The 17,285-nt window shown below is 35.6% G+C and overlaps 1 protein-coding gene across 2 annotated transcripts; it reads left to right on the forward strand.

Annotated features, from left to right (window-relative positions):
• The first annotated feature begins 1,238 nt into the window (after window positions 1–1,238).
• Window positions 1,239–17,149, forward strand: LOC120342720 (arginine/serine-rich coiled-coil protein 2-like). Of its 2 annotated transcripts, XM_039411683.2 has the most exons (15): window positions 1,239–1,549; window positions 7,140–7,222; window positions 8,868–8,950; window positions 9,282–9,365; window positions 9,896–9,955; window positions 10,250–10,306; window positions 10,588–10,653; window positions 12,281–12,349; window positions 12,465–12,545; window positions 13,333–13,511; window positions 14,004–14,080; window positions 14,604–14,750; window positions 15,321–15,452; window positions 15,585–15,695; window positions 15,850–17,149. In XM_039411683.2, exons 1-15 carry the CDS (start codon window positions 1,537–1,539, stop codon window positions 15,925–15,927), a joined length of 1,320 nt encoding a protein of 439 aa, XP_039267617.2. In that variant the 5' UTR covers window positions 1,239–1,536; the 3' UTR covers window positions 15,928–17,149. The 2 variants fall into 2 exon arrangements, with proteins under 2 accessions (XP_039267617.2, XP_039267618.2); XM_039411684.2 differs by lacking the exon at window positions 12,465–12,545 and having other exon boundaries at window positions 1,240–1,549.
• Window positions 17,150–17,285: the final 136 nt, after the last annotated feature.

Genomic DNA, 17,285 nt, shown 5'->3' on the forward strand with positions numbered 1-17,285 from the left:
TAGCTTACTTAACTAAGCGCGCAAGTCAAACTGTAGAAGGTGGATGTCTTGTTTACAAATCCGCGGCACAGCTGCGAATCTCTGGCAGCTCAAAGAAACCTTCGTTTTTTTGTGCAGTGACGTCATCAAAATGAAAGTTGCGCTTCTTGTGGCCGTTTCGTGATCATTGCGATCTTGCCCGCGTCTGCACTGTTTCGTTTTAGCTTTTCAGTCTATATATTCAAATATTTGATCATTTCTCTTGTTTATCAACAAGGGAGAGATATTTATTGAGGTGATTGGAACAGCGTGCCAGAATATTTGTAATAAAATTCTAGCTAATTATGTGAAAACTTTCAACTAATAACGTCATAACTTGTGATGAAGAGGCGGAATTTACATCACATTGTTTTGGAATTGCTCATACCATCATACAGTCATAATGCTAGTCATGTTGTTTCTATCTAAGTATAGAGCCTAATGTTTGCATAATAAATAAGCATTTCAGAGGTCTCCTGAGGTGTGCGCCGTCAAGTACCGGTAGTCTACTTCTAGTTGGCGTATAATAACGATTTTATTAATATAATATTCCTAACCCCCACCTGAGTACGTCACGCAAAAATTACATCACTGCGACGTCACAATCGCGTCATAGAGCTTGCTGACATACCGGTAGCCTATAGCTACAGAGCTATGATCGTCCGAAATGCTGAAATGGCATCTGTGCCGACTATAATGAACTCACTAACGTCAGCGATCTTTCTCGCATCCCTACCGGTATTTCTGTATTTGTTGAATCCACATAGCCTAATTATTGTGTCTTAAATGTAATGACTGAATGATATACAAGTGTTATAGATAAGTAAATAGTCTATTCTATCAAGTCCATGCTTCCGTAAACAAAATACAGAAATAACTGACTAGCTAATCCCACCGTACCCAACGCTGCGACATGGACTGGCTGACTGTTGACCGAACAAGAGGCCGCGGTTCTGATTATCGGCTTTCCCCTCCCCCAGAATAAATATGTAAATCCATCCTATTAAGTTATCTCTGTCAGTCTGTTGGTTATTCTCATTATAATAGAAGAAACATATTTATCATGAAGAAGTGGAATCAGATTCTAATTCTCAAAATCATGCAATACATTGGATAAATGTAAATGGCATTTTGGGATTCGGTTCAATAATATTATTATGGATTGGTATGTTTCATCTGTATGTAATGATTTATATTATTATTTTTTTATTATCTTAAAAATATTAGTACTTGCTAATAGCCTGATACTACTGTCTGACTGTAGTACTAGTACCGTAACCTAACAGTTGTGCGAAGTTGAAACAGGAATTGGAGATTGAAGCGTGATAAATCAATTGTGTGGCATAAGTTATATTTTTATCATTCAGTCATTGTTGTGGCTCAAGGTGTTGCCAATCTTAGCCTAAATCAATTGAGCAAATTTCAATATCACAAAAGATATAGGCTGACAAGCGTCAGCGATCGGAGATTTGACCAACTCAGTTACGAAGTTACTGCAATACTGCACGAATTCTGAAGATGGAAAATCAAGGTGAGTTTTTGAGTAACTTCTCAGTTTTATAGGCAAGTTACATGTTCTAGTAATACTGTAATATATGAAATAAGTAGTAACCGGCAATACCAAAATGCCCGGCTATAGCTGTGTGTTATTGTTGGGAAGTCTGATGAGCAGATTCTTTACAGATTACCAACTTGAGTGTCCTTGTATAAATCCAATGTTTGTGAATGAAGCATAACACATTTAACCTAATGTAAGTCTAACTGTTAACAAAGATCTTAATACAACCAAATACTCCAATCAGTTAAATAGAAAATAACACAAACATGTATGATACAGGTAGAGAGAAATGGCATAGAAACAGAATGGCAGAAATGGCATATCCCAATATCTCCCCTTCGTAAAGGAAAAAGATATTTGTTTTTCAAAATATCACAAAATGACAAAGTGAATAAATAACGAAATAGCAACAGGTAAAGAAACATTTGAACAGCAATAAACAAAGAAATGAAAATTGTTCAGTATTCATTATCAAATGTCTTATTTTATCACATAGAACAGTCAGTATAGTCATGTTCATTCAGACAGCCCTGGCTTGTTGTAAGGCTGTAGGCGTCTCAATGCCAGAGGTAATCTTGGTGGGTGCGTGGCTGGACGAGAAATAGCTGAGGGATTAGTTTGGTTTGACAAAGGGCGAAAAGGTGGGGGCCCCGAATTTGGAGGGTGGTTAGCTCTGGAGATATGGCTAGAATGTGGCAGGTTGGGTGATATGGGAATTGTAGCTTGGGGTTCGAACAAAATAGGCTTTAGGAATCTCCGGTTTCGTGTGACTGTTCTCCCAGATCCATCCATTCTAATCAAGTATTTACGGTGTTTGAAGCATTTCACAACTTTTCCTGACCTGTCCCATCTTTTGTTGATGGGATTTTGGATTGAAACGTTTGTTCCTTCTTCTAAAAATGGTAGGTCGTGTGCATGTTTGTTGTATTCAGTTTGTAGGTCAATATATTCCTGAGAAAGAGTTTTTTCTCTAGCTTTGGCTGCTTGTGTCCACAGTGGATTGAGCCGTAGGTTTGATGGGTGAATAGGTAAGAAGTCCCTCAGATGCCGAGAAAACAAAAGTTGTGCTGGACTGAGTCCAATATCACGGAGAGGGGTGTTTCGATATTGAAGAAGTGCTTTGCCGAATGAATGACTTTTTGGGGAACCGTCTGGCAGTAAATTGTCCCGGATGAGTCGTTTGGCTGTTTTTACGGCAAGTTCAGCTCGCCCATTTGATTGTGGATAGTGTGCTGACGAGATTCGACCTTTCACACCCCAAATTTCCAGAAATTTCTTGAATTCCTCTGAAGCAAACTGAGGGCCACCATCAGTACTGAGTTCTTCAGCACAGCCAAAGCGCGTGAAAAGTTGTTCGAAAACAGGAATGATGCGGTTTGTGGAAGGTGATCGGTGAAAGTGGGCAATTTCAATCCATCCACTGAATCTGTCTGTGATTGCTAAGTAATCGTTACCATTTAGATAAAATAGGTCAGCACAGATTTGTTGAAAAGGCCATTGGGGTGGAGGTGTTGGTATGATAGTTTCTTGAACTTGAGATGGTGCAATATAGGAGCAAGTGGAGCAAGAAGATTTGAAGTTGAGAATGCATTTGTTCATTCCCGGCCAGTACACACAATCTTTTGCCCTAGCGACCATATTTGTGCAGCCCTGGTGGGCACTGTGTAGTGTATGGAGCACAGATGATCTGAGCTGTCGAGGGATAACGAATCTTTTGTTATCTAAAACAATGATCTTGTTGTCGAAACAAGATAGTCTGTTACGTAGTTCCCAATAGGAGCGAACCTCCGGTGAAGTGGCACTTCTTGTGGGAGGGAATCCAGAAGAAATAGTTTCATGTAACAGCTTATGTGATTTGTCAGCTTGACAAGCGTTTTGAAGCCTATCGATAGTTATTGCCCGATCCGTAAGAGGTCCATTCTCGTTTTCAATGTAACAATTTAAGGCTTGTATTGTCTCGTGCATGAGAGACCAAGTGGTGTCGTCCTCTAGTTCAGCAGCAAAGAGGTCTTCATCAGTTGGATTAGAGGCAGAAAGTACTGGATTCCTTGAAAGCGCATCTGGCCCTCTGTGCCATTTTCCACAACAGTGGTGTATGGAGAAATCGTATTGAGAAACTTTTGATCTGAATCTCAGCACGCGTGGGTTGCTGATGTCAGATAGTTGTCGGTTGCTGAACAATGGGATGAGGGGTTTGTGATCGGTTACTACAATGAGATCTTTACAGCCGAGGATGAAAGACTTGGCATGGTCTAAGCTCCAAGCAACCGCAAGCGCTTCGCCTTCGATGGGTGCATAGTTTCTTTCAGCTTGTGAAGTGTGCCGAGAGCCGGCGTATACGAGATGCCAACCATCAGGGCAACAATTTGGGGCTTCATTTGTACCGCAGGTACAATATTTCTGTAGAAGTAGATAGCCAATGCCGTCCTTGCTCCAGTCGCATTGAATCAAAGATGGTCGATGAAGGTCAAATGATTTGATCCCTTCTTCACATAGGGTGATAAGTTTCGCTTTCGATTTCTCAAATATAGATTGAAGAGTGTCGTCCCATATGAATTTGGATCCCTTTTTTATTAGGTCGCGAAATGGGAGCATAATGGGGGAGATGGCGTAAGCCCATGATATTTGATTTACCAAGCCGTGCCAACTTCGAGCGTCGTGAATGTTTGTCGGAGGTGGAAAGTTTTTGATGGAGTCAAGAAGCGCTGGGGCAGGTGCAATCCCAGCAGGGGTTATTTTAAGGCCAGCAAATATGATGGTATCCTGACAGAATTTGAATTTATCAGGATTGAATACTATCCCCTTTTGAACGCTCAGTGTGAGAAAATCCCAAACTTGATAGAAGGATGATTGAATGTCACTCTCATATAGGCATAGGTCATCCACTACATGCTGTACTTTTTCAATGTTTGACTCTTCTAGAATGAGATCGAGGTTGCGATTGAAAATATCTCCTGCAGATTTAAAACCTTGAATAAGGCGTGTGTTCATAAATCTTCCCCATGGTGTGATGAACGTTGTCAGTGGTTGACTTTCCTCATCTAGTGGGACGCTATGATAGCCATCAGTGATGTCCAAAATAGACTTTTTCGTGTTAGGAGGAATTTTGCAGGCAGCTTTGAATGGAGATGGATTATAGTGAGCTTCTCGTATGCACTGGGCGTTCAATTTCTGTAAATCAATAGTTCGCCGGATAGATCCATTTTTCTTCAAGAGTGTGACCATGGGTGAACACCATGGTGTGATCATGCCTGGAGGTACGGGCTTTACTATGCCCTTTTCGACATCGTCCAGTAGTTTTTGCTTTGCTGGTTTCTCCATATGTATGGGTATTGGAATCGGTTTGTGGTGTGCATATGGGATAGCCTTCGGTTTGAGGTAGATGTGTGCAGGTGGTCCCTGCATTGTGGGGAATGGTGGAGATCGGTCAAAGGCGGAAGCCTTGAAACTATCCAGAATGTACTGTTTCAGTCTAGTTATGTTGTCCTCAGTTGGAGGAAAAGGAATAGACATAGGTCTGGTCGGTAGTGATTGAACCCGTTGATTTGTGATTGAGGGTTTTGTGGGAGACCTTGTGCTCGTAAGAGAGTTTATTGAGCTGGCATTAGGTGATGGCAGTGGAAAACTCTTCGGTAGGATGTCCAATGCTATACATGCATCTTTGCTTAAATATAGATGGCGTAGCTTTATTCCAGGTTCAGTAAAGTATAGTTGTTGTTTTGTTTGTTTACCGTATCCAATAATATTTATGTTTACGTTGGCATAGCAGTAAGCTTTGATAGTACTACCTCCTACAATGCGAATGCTTTTGTTACATTTTTGTAGAACTCTCTTCGATATGTGCAAATATGAAATATATGGATGTTCAGCGACACATATTGATGCTCCACTGTCCGGTAGTGCTGTCACAGGTTTGGAGCAGATGCTGTTTGCTGTAGACGAAGTATGACAGATCTGAATTTTGATTTCAGCTAATGAGGAGTGTGGATCTCCAACGTTATAAAGTGAAATTACGCTCAGATTGGCTTTTTCATCCACAGAATCTGAGTCTGACTGGGACTCGGATGATGTCATGGACTGTGCCTGTATTGCATTGCTTTTTGCGGAGAAGCATACTTTCTTGTAATGATTATCTTTTCGACAGTGAGAACAAGTTTTTCCCCATGCTGGGCATCGATTCTTCCTGTCCATTTCTGTGGATCCATGATTAAGACTGCCACATCCCCTACATGCAATGCGTCCTGAAGATGACTTCTTGCTAGGGCTTCTCTTTTGACGTTGTCTTTGTGTGGCGAAGTGTGATACAGAATATGATTGTGTGTGGCAGTGTATCGTTTCTTGATTTCGAATAGCCGATTCGTAAGCGGTGGCATACTTAACAACTTCCTCTAAGGTAATAAGGGCCTTTTTGTCTGCGCATTTGGACAGTATGTCAGCCTGAAGGGTTGTGTTGCAGATGCCCTTGATGAGCTGATCCCGAACATGCCAGTCGGTTTGATCAAACTTGCATGCTTCGCTTGGGCATATGTATTCGCAGTCGTGTGCCACAGAAAGCAGTCTGGCTACAAACTGTGTGACTGTTTCCCCAGTATGTTACTGCATGTCCATGAATTTTGTTCTGTGCGTAAGAGGATTTAATTCTAGTGTGACAATGTTCCTGATTTTAGATAGGAATTCCTTTTCGGTTAAGTCTCTGAACTCTGAACATGTGTTGTTGATGATTTTTTGAACTGCCTGATCACATGCAGAGTAAAGTAAATCATTGGCATGAACACTTGCATGTGGTTGAAGGTTCTTGAATGTTGTCCACACGGATAAAGCAGTGCGAAAATCAGAACTAGACATTCTAGTTGAGAATTCAGGTAACTTTACGGGCAGATTTAGTTTGGTGGGCTGAGAAGAGTTGGATATGTTTTGCTGAGAATGATTCAATATTTTAATTTGATGTGCTAAGATTGTTATACCCAAATCACTTTTAAGAGTATTTTTGTCCAGCTGTGGTAATTCAGTGTCAGTGAGCTCATTAGCATGAAATGTATTTCCATATTCATCGGATCTCTCATCGGGGATGCCGAGAGATTTGAAAAAAGTACTCCAGCTGGTAGCATCTGTTAGTCGCAGCGCCATGTTGGGAAGTCTGATGAGCAGATTCTTTACAGATTACCAACTTGAGTGTCCTTGTATAAATCCAATGTTTGTGAATGAAGCATAACACATTTAACCTAATGTAAGTCTAACTGTTAACAAAGATCTTAATACAACCAAATACTCCAATCAGTTAAATAGAAAATAACACAAACATGTATGATACAGGTAGAGAGAAATGGCATAGAAACAGAATGGCAGAAATGGCATATCCCAATAGTTATAAAACAGCAAAGGTTTATTACGGTAAATATGATAAGAAAAACAGGTTGTGACATATTTCACAATGCCTTTAAAGTATTTTGGAAGAGCTGTGCTGATAATGTCACAGTGTTACATCCCTCCGGTGCTTCTATTTGTTGTTCACACCTCTGCGTGTAAATATATCTTCTTGAAAATAGAACTGTTTTATTTTAAGGTGTCCCTTCTGATTCAGCACCTGATGACAAGTTGAGAAATAATCCGAATACATCTGATTCTTCATCCAGTTCTTCTGATAAGGTTGGCTAATTATAGAACGAGTGCTGTTGTATGATTTTTTCAATGATGGGTTATTAACACATTTTTAAAATATTAGGTATGAATACCATATTTGAGCATACTTTTCAACATTAGTTGCATATTCTGCCATGAAACTATTTCGCCTTTAGACCTAGCCAGTGGTGCCCAATGCTAGAAATTGTTACGGTAACTGTTTACTGTACTTACTGCAGTACTGATAAGTGGTATTAATAAATCAAACTATATAATATCAATAGTCATTTTGGTCAGTGGTTCCAAAAGCTGATTCTCTTACCCGCTTGCAACAATGTTTATTCTTCGCAGCTTCATTCTTAGTAAAATTTAATACAATATTGCTTCGATTGATAAGATCATTAATATCAGAACAATTCTTTGTTAAATGTAGTTAAAAAGAACTAAAATTTGAATAGCTGAGTGTCAATATTAATCAAGAACCACTAGCATTAGTGTTAATTTAGTAAAATTTAGTAAAAAATTTAGTAAAAAAATATGAAAAAAATCTTACACGGCCATACCTTTTACTTGATATTTGAAAAGCAACTTACCCTAGTTTGAAAACTTCTAATTAGTCTGTTCGATACATTTTTTTGAATTAATTGTGTCTTATACATATTATTCAAATTTTTGTATATATGTGTTTTTTTTCGTTTACCACATGTATAATAGACAAACAAAAATCGAATGGCTCCCAAATTTTTTAGCTAATGAATTACCTATAGAATTTATGTATTGAAATTGTGGTTTTGAAATATTATAATATCACAAACATGACACAAAATTATTCATGAATATAACAAATATTTATGACAATTGCAAACTCAGCTTTGATGTCCATTGACAACTGACAATCAGTGAATCAACATTCGTCATTCAAGTCTATCGGAAGAATAATCAGGTGATTCGATGTGAGACAGAGTCTTAGTGAAGAAATGATGGATAGAAGCGTCAATTACAGATTACATACAGCTTGTTTTGATAAAATATTGTCATAATATTACATAGAATATCCCCTAATGAGTGCAAATTGAATTTGAGCTATTGGTGTTTTTGGTAAAAAATTTTCATTAATAAATTTCCGTCACTGGATTATTTGCATTCCAAAGGATTGTAATATAAAAGTATTGCTATTTGTTTACATGCATAATGTTTATTTTTTCTGATACTCCTAATAAAAATGCCACCATCTTGAAGTTCCCCTTGAAGTCCTAATAGGAATTATAAGATATGATTCACTGATTATCTCGCACAAAACTAAATTTCAAATGATTTCATGGCTGCATAAACACTGTCGCAATTGATTTAGAAGACACTAAAACTGTTCCATCCTTTATTTTCAGCTTAACAAATGACTGAATATGGATTTCATCGATCGAACAATCTTCTAATTTAATATAAATATGTTTACAGTACAATCGATTGTAATCGTGTTCACATCAACAAAAATATCCAATTGTAATGCAGCTTGTATGATTTATTTTTTATGTGGTGTAATGACATTCACTTAATGGTTAGAAAGTTTTCTTGCAAATTTGGCGTCTTAGATTGTGGGTAAATCAATGTTTGCTAATGCCACTGATAATAAAAATACGTCATTATATGGACTGAGATTTATGGATGTTTTTAGGCAAGAAGTCCGACACCACAGAAAAAACAACATTCACCTAAGAATGAAGATAGAAGAAATAAAAGTAGAAATCATATAAGAAGGTTATTTTTTTAATTCTTTTACTAAATAGGGATTTCCCAATATACCTACATTTGGATCTTAGTGAGCATAACTTATACTTAGAATACCATCAAGGCAAATTGTTTGTTTGGAGGAACATAAATTTAAATTTTTTTATATTTGTTGTTAATAATAAGAGCATTTGCTGTTATACATCTGATTTATTAATATTTGTTGAAACTCCAAGGAGCAAAGTTCGATAGATTTGTCATTGTACTGAATTTGGTTTTACAATATAGCTAGCTGTTTAATTGGATTTCAGATCTTAATTTTATTTTGTTTCAATTTAATGTCATAATTTGTTTGTTACAGACGTAGAAGCAGGTCAAACAGTGAATCATCTGAAGATGAACATCACAGAAAACATTCACACCGACACAGGGAGTCTAGTAAAAAGTTCGTTATAGTTTTATTATTTTAAGTATAAAACTAGATTTGCTGTGACCTGGTTGATTACAGTCATATTAATAAACAATGATGTATATAATTAATTTGGATAAATTATTGTTCATTTGAAAATGGACTTTTATCTTCTATTTAAACTTCTTTGTTTGCATTGGGAAAGTTAATTATCATTTGCATATAAGATATTATACATGAGCGAACTGTATACCAGGGGAGGATGGTTTACGGGTGGGCAAATTACGGCCCACATGCTGGATTCGGCACTTCTGTGCCTGCTGAAATTATGACTATAGGTTTTATATAGACCTAAAGTTCCGCTATACCCCAATGTAATGTGCAAAGTGAGCCACATATACCTCAAACTTGTGCTTTGCTGTGTTCGAAATTATTTGTATTCAAGCATATCAACCTCTCTATTTACAACTCAGTTACAACCTCTCAACATATTAAGCTAAATCCGGTGCTAGACATAAAATATTTACAAACAGTCATTTTAAATAAACAACACATTTTTTTTATAGATCTCATCACCATAGACATAGGCATTCAAGCAGGGAAAGGAGAAGAAAGCATCGCTCAAGGTAATCATTGGAATGGTCCTCAACTAATAAATACGCCCAAAGTTACAGTTTGAAAACCTTGTTTCGTGGCATTTTAGCAAAGAGTTTATTGAAATTCGATGAAGTTTTTCACTTTTTTTGCTTTTGATCACTTGCCACTGATACTAACTAATTTTTTATACCAAATTTTAATAACATTAATCTTTAAAACCACATTATTTTCAAAATAAATATCACTGCAATGAGTCTTCTCCACTCACACAAGTCTTCAGTTTCTCTATTATAATTTTTCTATTCATTTTCAATTGATTCCAGGTCACCAAGAAGAAGACAACATAATTCTTATGGGAAAAGGTCACCAAGGAACTCAGGGTAACTGGTTATTGAAATATTATTGGTTTATGCTTTAAGATTTTTGCATTTTGCACACTCCCTAGGTCCCTAATCCTTTTCTTCTAATTGATATATATATATAGGTATATAACATAAATGGCAATTGTAGCAGTAAAATTGAATTAGTTGGGCTGCATTTGAAATCAATAATGCAATTAGATTTTTAATACATTAGAAGCCTGCAACATAGACTGATCAATTCTCCAACCATAATCATGAAATTATAATACTTATGGCTATTTGAATATTTTGTATTCTAGTGATGAAGAATCAGAATCAAGACGTAGAAGATCAAGATCTAGAGATGGATCAAGATCGAACCGAAGGTAACTATATATTTTTTTAGCATATTACTGAATTTTTACATAATATAGAACAGGGTGGTCTAAAGTTGTCGACTCCGGGGGCCACAAAATTATTTTTGCATTGGTCGCGGGCCACAATAGTGCCAAGAATAGGTAAGTGCAATACAAAACAAACACTTCTATTGTGTAACTGTAAACACATTGAGTTAACAAGCCAGTTAACAATTCAGACTGCCAAGCACAGAATTCAACTTTGCTAGTTTTATCAGCTAGCCATAATACTAGTCAATTCAGTGACATTAGTGATGTAACAATATGTCAAAAGATTTTTCTGGTTAATTTTATGACGAAATAACACCATACGCGATTTTTTGTTACTCTCCGAATGCGACGCAGGCCACAGATAATGTAGCTGCGGGCCAGGGTTTGGACCACCCTGATATAGAATATAATGAATAACGATTTAAAATGTGTTTATTATTATAAGTTCATTCAAAATTTTAGCATACTTTCAGAATTTTTTGAATTTGACTATTGGCAATATTGCTCCATAGATGAGGTGTACTAATTTCGGAAAAATACTGAATAGGTGGAAACTTTGATATACAGTATAATTTTGAACAAGAATGCATGAAATTTCATTTTAAAAAATCCATTCTCTGAAATTTATTACACTTGATAACTTTTTAGAGACTACATACACGTCGTCGTCATTAACATGGATGCCAATATATTGTTGGTTTGAGAAATTGTAACATTTGCAGAAAAAAAAATTGATTTATAATTCTTCTGATGCTTGAAAAGTCTTTCCAAAACATTTTTACTTGATGTTGCAGTTGTTCTGCAATTATCATTTTATCACAATTGTTATTGTTTATTACTGTTTAAACTAAATTTATGTTTAAAATGAAGACTAGTGTTAAGGTGCCATGATCGTATCAGCTTGGCTCATAATCTGTCGACAGTTAATGTGATTTGTGAATACAGTGTTAATCTATTATATTCCATATCCCTATCCTGTTTAAAAGCACTTTATTACTTAAGAGTAGAATAAAATGGTCAATGTTATGTAATGTGCTTAGTCCAGATGAGCACTATTTTATATCTACTTATAAAATATAGAATGTTTGGTGTTAGACTTGTTATTATTCTCCACTTATTGTGTTATTATTTATTCATTGTGTCCATATTTTGTTAGTCTTCAGTTCAGTATTAAGATCTGAGTTTTTTTTTTAAATATAATTGTGGTGAACAATTTTAAATTTTTCCAAAAATGTATTTTTTACTTTTCTCTCGTTTTTTAATGAAAATAAAATTGTTTATTTGTATAATTTCAGCAGCTATATATTGCATGCTATTCAAGATAGCGTTGATTCAAGATAGCGTTGATTTGATATTATTTATGGTTCTAGATAAATTCATCGCAGGAAATTTTGCCACATGAAAAATCGCTGCAAGAGCATTTTGCTGGAAAACAAGTATTTGTGATAAAAACAGTTAGGTTTTTGAAGTATCTTTTTATTTAAAAAAGATTCGTTATTTGAGAGCATACCCTATAACCCTCTTCGGCGAGATATACTGCGGCGAATTTTCCTGACACGATTATTTATAGCTGCTTAATACAACTGTCTACTTTATTTAATTCTAGGTCTTCTCGTGAACGTCGGCATCGATCATCCCGACATAGAAGATCGCGATCTCCTAAGCATAGTCGCAGGTAATTATTTTCTTCTTGGACAAGATTTCATAAAAATCAATCAACAGCCTCTTTGCTGGATCTTTATTTAATTTATTCTTACTATCCTTCCTTTTTGTTCTCGGTATGCTCTTAGAAACGGCCTCCATAGTAAAGTTGAGGCTGACAAAATGAAAGACGCTTCTGGTAAATCAGCGTCAACTCATAGGAAAAACAGGTAAAATATGCAAGTATGTGGAGTGTTGTATTTCATTGTTCATTCCACGTTTTTTCTGGACAGGTTAGACGCCGGAGTTTCACATCAGGTTTTATAGTGATACCCGTAGTGAAAAAAAAAAAAAAATGTATAAAGACTGGAATAGCAATAGGCTATACCAGATTTTTATCTGCATTAATGAAGTTATTAACGATGATTGGGGGAGGGTCTTTCAGAATTGTTCAAAGTCTAATTGGAGTTATTCTATTTACTTTAATTCTGAGTCCTGGAACTTAAACCTCTAGCTGTGGTTCATACATTCTCAGACACCTGAGTTCCATTTCTTTTTACGAGGGTTAGGAATTTTACACTCTAGCCCTGACATGGGTAAACTGCGGCTCGTTGGGTAGTTCAATCTGGCCCGCTTGATACTGCCACAATCAAACTAAAACCAAATTTTGATGTTTTAGCCAAAAAATAGCTCAAAGAATTTGTTGAGATTGCGATTGAATTTAGTTTTGGCACGAGGCTTATTGTTTTCCACTTTTACTTTTGTAACACTTTAAATATTGTGCATAGAATATAACTTTTATTTCACACTTACATGGCCCGCCAGTCAAGTGGGCAAAATTCTTGACCCCTGGCCTAAAAACCTTGACCCCCCCTGCTCTAGCCGATTTGTATTGCCCTGTTACTTTGTTGGGGTTGAGATTGGAACCTGGTATGGCATTAGGTTGTATGTGCTAACCAGTAGACCATCACAGCTATAAATTCATTTTCCTTTATATTTTGTATGAATTTTTTACAGTTGGAGCAGGTCTCCTTCACCTCCGACAGGTTACGATAGAGCAATGGATGCTCAGGAGCGATTAGCAAGGAGGTTGGAGCGGGCAAGAGAATTGATGAGAAGGAAAAATGAACTAAGTAAGAAAGAAAATACAGATGCAAAAAATATGAGTGGCTTATCAGCCCTTGATAAAGTTCAAGGTATCTTGTTTTGAATATTCTTTGCATAATTAGTTAATTACACAACTTTAGAGTGGTTAACAACATCTTATAGAGCAGTAACCATCGCAACCATTATTGTATGCGAACACCATCTTTTGGTAATAATTTCATTCCGAGTTATATCATTCGAGAAATCTTTTCTGCAATGAAATTGCAATTCAAAACTTATTCCTAATTCTTCCACTCAAAGTGTTATCTGCGTTCCCATAAGCTACCTATTTTAACATTCATTTTTCCCTTGTATGTATGTGTATATTATAGGCCACACTATATTAACTATTTGGTGTAAATACTTTCAGCATGTCCACAAAGTTACATCATTTTAAAGTAAAGTGGTGGTTTGTAATAATATCTGTATTATTGATCTTTTTAATTTTATAATTTTGTCAACAAATAATATTACTACATTATCTTTTCATTAATTTTAACTATTGTATTCTGTTTTATTTTATATTTCAATTCATTCTACAGAAGCTGTTAAACGTGCTAGTCAGATAGTTTCTGGTGATTCGACTGTGAACACATCTCAAGAAGGAATTAGTGCTGTGGTATGTAATAATATTTTACAGTTTGTTGCTTGTTTGTAATTGCAATTTGCAAATCATAATTACAAACTTCAGGACACATCCTTTTTTACATTCATTGTAATAGTAATAGACACTTATTTCATTTCATCGTGGTCTATTCTGAGGTCTGAAAAACTCATCATTTGATCATTGCTTTGTTCTTAAATATTGGACCTAATTTCTTTTGCTTATTATCATGTACTCCCGTAGTGAGTGTACCAGGTTAGGGTTGGGCCCATATTCTGATTTTCCCTATTTTATTTTCTATTACGAGTCGAGGACTGTCTGTGTTAGCAAAGTGGATATACCCCCTGCCCATAGGTTTCAGTCCCTTTACACAACTTGATGTAAAGTAAGCGAACAAAATTAGTTACCTCCAAATTGCTACACATACTTCTGGAGCGCCTATCGTCAAGTTCAGATTTGCAGGGATTGCATTTTATGTTATAGTTTCTTTGCATTTAGATTTGGTGTTCAATAACAAAGTATTTTTACTTCATACTAGGCATCTGCTCAAATCGAAGCTCTGAAAGCGAAAGCTCTGGCTGAAACTGGAATTGAAGTTCCGTCATATTATAATCCACTTGCCGTTAACCCAATGAGTTATGCACATCAAGCCATGAAGCGAAAAATGCTTTGGTCCAAGAAAGATGTAAGTATCATTACATATTGTTTGTTGAACCCTGATTTGGCTTTATATTTTAAAATAAATCAAAATTACCTAATAACATTAAGTTTAATTAATTACTGTTGACTGTGATATTCATTTTGAAAATATTATTTTAGGCCCTGTATCGTATTGGCCAATTTTTTTCATGGAGATTCTGGTCAAGTAAAGTTACTTAATGATTTTGAATATTCCTAATGTATTTGGTTGCCAAATTTATTTTTATTTTTTCATCATAATGTATTTTCAAATTGATGATTTATGAGTTAATAAATAAAATATTTTTGAACTCGATATGCTCAGATATGGGAATTATTCTTGCTTCTTGGGCATTTATTGTATATTATCTTGGCACAGCAAGCTGATACTATTATCGGAATTATTTTTACACCTATGATGATTGACTATATCCTAGCAATATTGTTAATTATCTTGCATTGATTCGCTGACTAGTGGTTTACATAAAATATTGAAAACCTAGCTTTCAACAAAACCACTCAGATTAAATATTAGGTCCAACAGGTCTGTTTATGTTTTACATCTTTGCTTGAACAGGATAATGAGAAAGACAAAGAGAAACAAACTTCAACTATCCCAGGAAAGACTGCATTGTGGAGTAGTGTTAAGTTCGGTGATGATAAATCAAATGAAAAGTTTGCAAAACTAATGGGAATCAAAGGAGATCAGGTACTTAAACACCTAGCGAGTAGTGTATCTATGCTACCTATATGATATGTTGTTTAAGTGCTTGAGTATGGATGCTGTCTAGTTACATTTGTTCATTTCAACTCTGTAACATTGAACATAAATGCTTTTTAGGGTAACGGATCCGAAGATGCTGAGGCAAATGCAATAATTAAGAAGCAAGCAGAAGTTTTTCAGAACCTTGATATGCAATATCAACAAGCGAGGATTACAACACATACACAGGTACATGATTACTGAGACGAGACTTCATGAAACTTTTTCGAACTTGCTATTTGTGTTCATTAATAACAACTTTTTGTTTTTTGTATTTTAGTTTATTACTTTGAGAAAAATATTTTTCGATGCTTGCTCATCAACAATAATATTCTTTTTACAGAGAGGACTTGGTCTTGGATTTTCAACATCGATGATAAACCCTAATACATCAACACAACAACCAACTTCTACGACTTAATGAGTTTGCTGTATTGTTTTTGCTCTATTTTTTATGATTTAATTATTAGCATTCTGTGCAACATTGATCATTATGATCATAAAACACTGATGGTATAAATTTGAATGAACAGACATGCCATTGTCCGGTATGCTCATAAAAGTATGTTTGAATTTCGGGATGTTTTGGTTATCTTGTTGAATATTTATGCTTACAACAACGAGAGAGTAACTTATAAATATAGGGTATAAAGTATTGAAATAATTTGGAAAAAAATCATTTTGGAAAATTTATGGTCATTAAGTATTGAAATAATTTGGAAAAAATCATTTTGGAAAATTTTCTCTCCAAATTAGATTATGGGAAATCCATGTTGTGGCGCAAGATTTTCAAATGGCTAAACTTGGAATGAAATAAAAGTTTCTAGCGGACACATCCCTATTCCAGTACTTGATATTTGAAGGCGATTGGTACTGTATTCCCAGAGAGTGACCAGTTTTTTTCAGCAGCATGGAAAAAACCCATAATTAAGGAAAACTATAATGATTTATATTTAGTTTTCTCAGTATCACAAATTTCGATATGTATTAAATCGAGTACATGCAACTGAAACAAATCGCTGGCTAACTAATTCCATACCCGACATGGACTGGTAACCGGACGAGGGACCGTGATACGCCATATGATTAAGCCGTCTTATCGGCTTCCCTCTCCCCCTGGATAAATATTTAAATCTTATCATTGAGTGCAGCACGGTTTAAATAATGTGAATAGTATTAATTTAGCAAACCTTGATCACCTAGACAAGTAACTTGCCGAGGATGGGATTGCATTCAAGGATTGTTCACTGTAATTCATCTTGTGTATTGAAAATTTAAGACAAAAGACAACTACTGGTACTTTGCAGTTCAAATAAAAATCTTAATGTTTTCCCAGTGCGATTTTACCGATTCTAAAAACGTTTGGTTGTTAAATTTATCCGTTTGATGTTGCCGCTTCATTTGTTTATATATTTTTTTCAGTCGGTTTATATTTAAATTTATCTCTGATAAAGTTGTATATATGTATCACAGAAACTTCAAAAGAGTCATGTTGAGTTGTTGTTTTCTGTCAAATTCCAATCGTATTCTGCTTGACTTGGTTTTTACTCTGATTCTTGACAGCCAATCTAGTTTTTTCTTTTATTTGCCATCTCTGAATTTTCATTTATTGTAATCCATGTATATAAAAAACAAGTTTTGTATTTTGGTTGTTTGTAAACCCGAACTGTGGGCGAATTGATTAATCGATATCGCTTTGAATGGCAGTTTGAACTCCTGATGTATCATTGTCGTCTGTCTGTGCGAGTGTACTGGTTAGGAATGGGCCGAGATTCGAGT

The sequence above is a fragment of the Styela clava genome, chromosome 3, assembly GCF_964204865.1.
Source record: "Styela clava chromosome 3, kaStyClav1.hap1.2, whole genome shotgun sequence".
NCBI lineage: Eukaryota > Metazoa > Chordata > Ascidiacea > Stolidobranchia > Styelidae > Styela > Styela clava.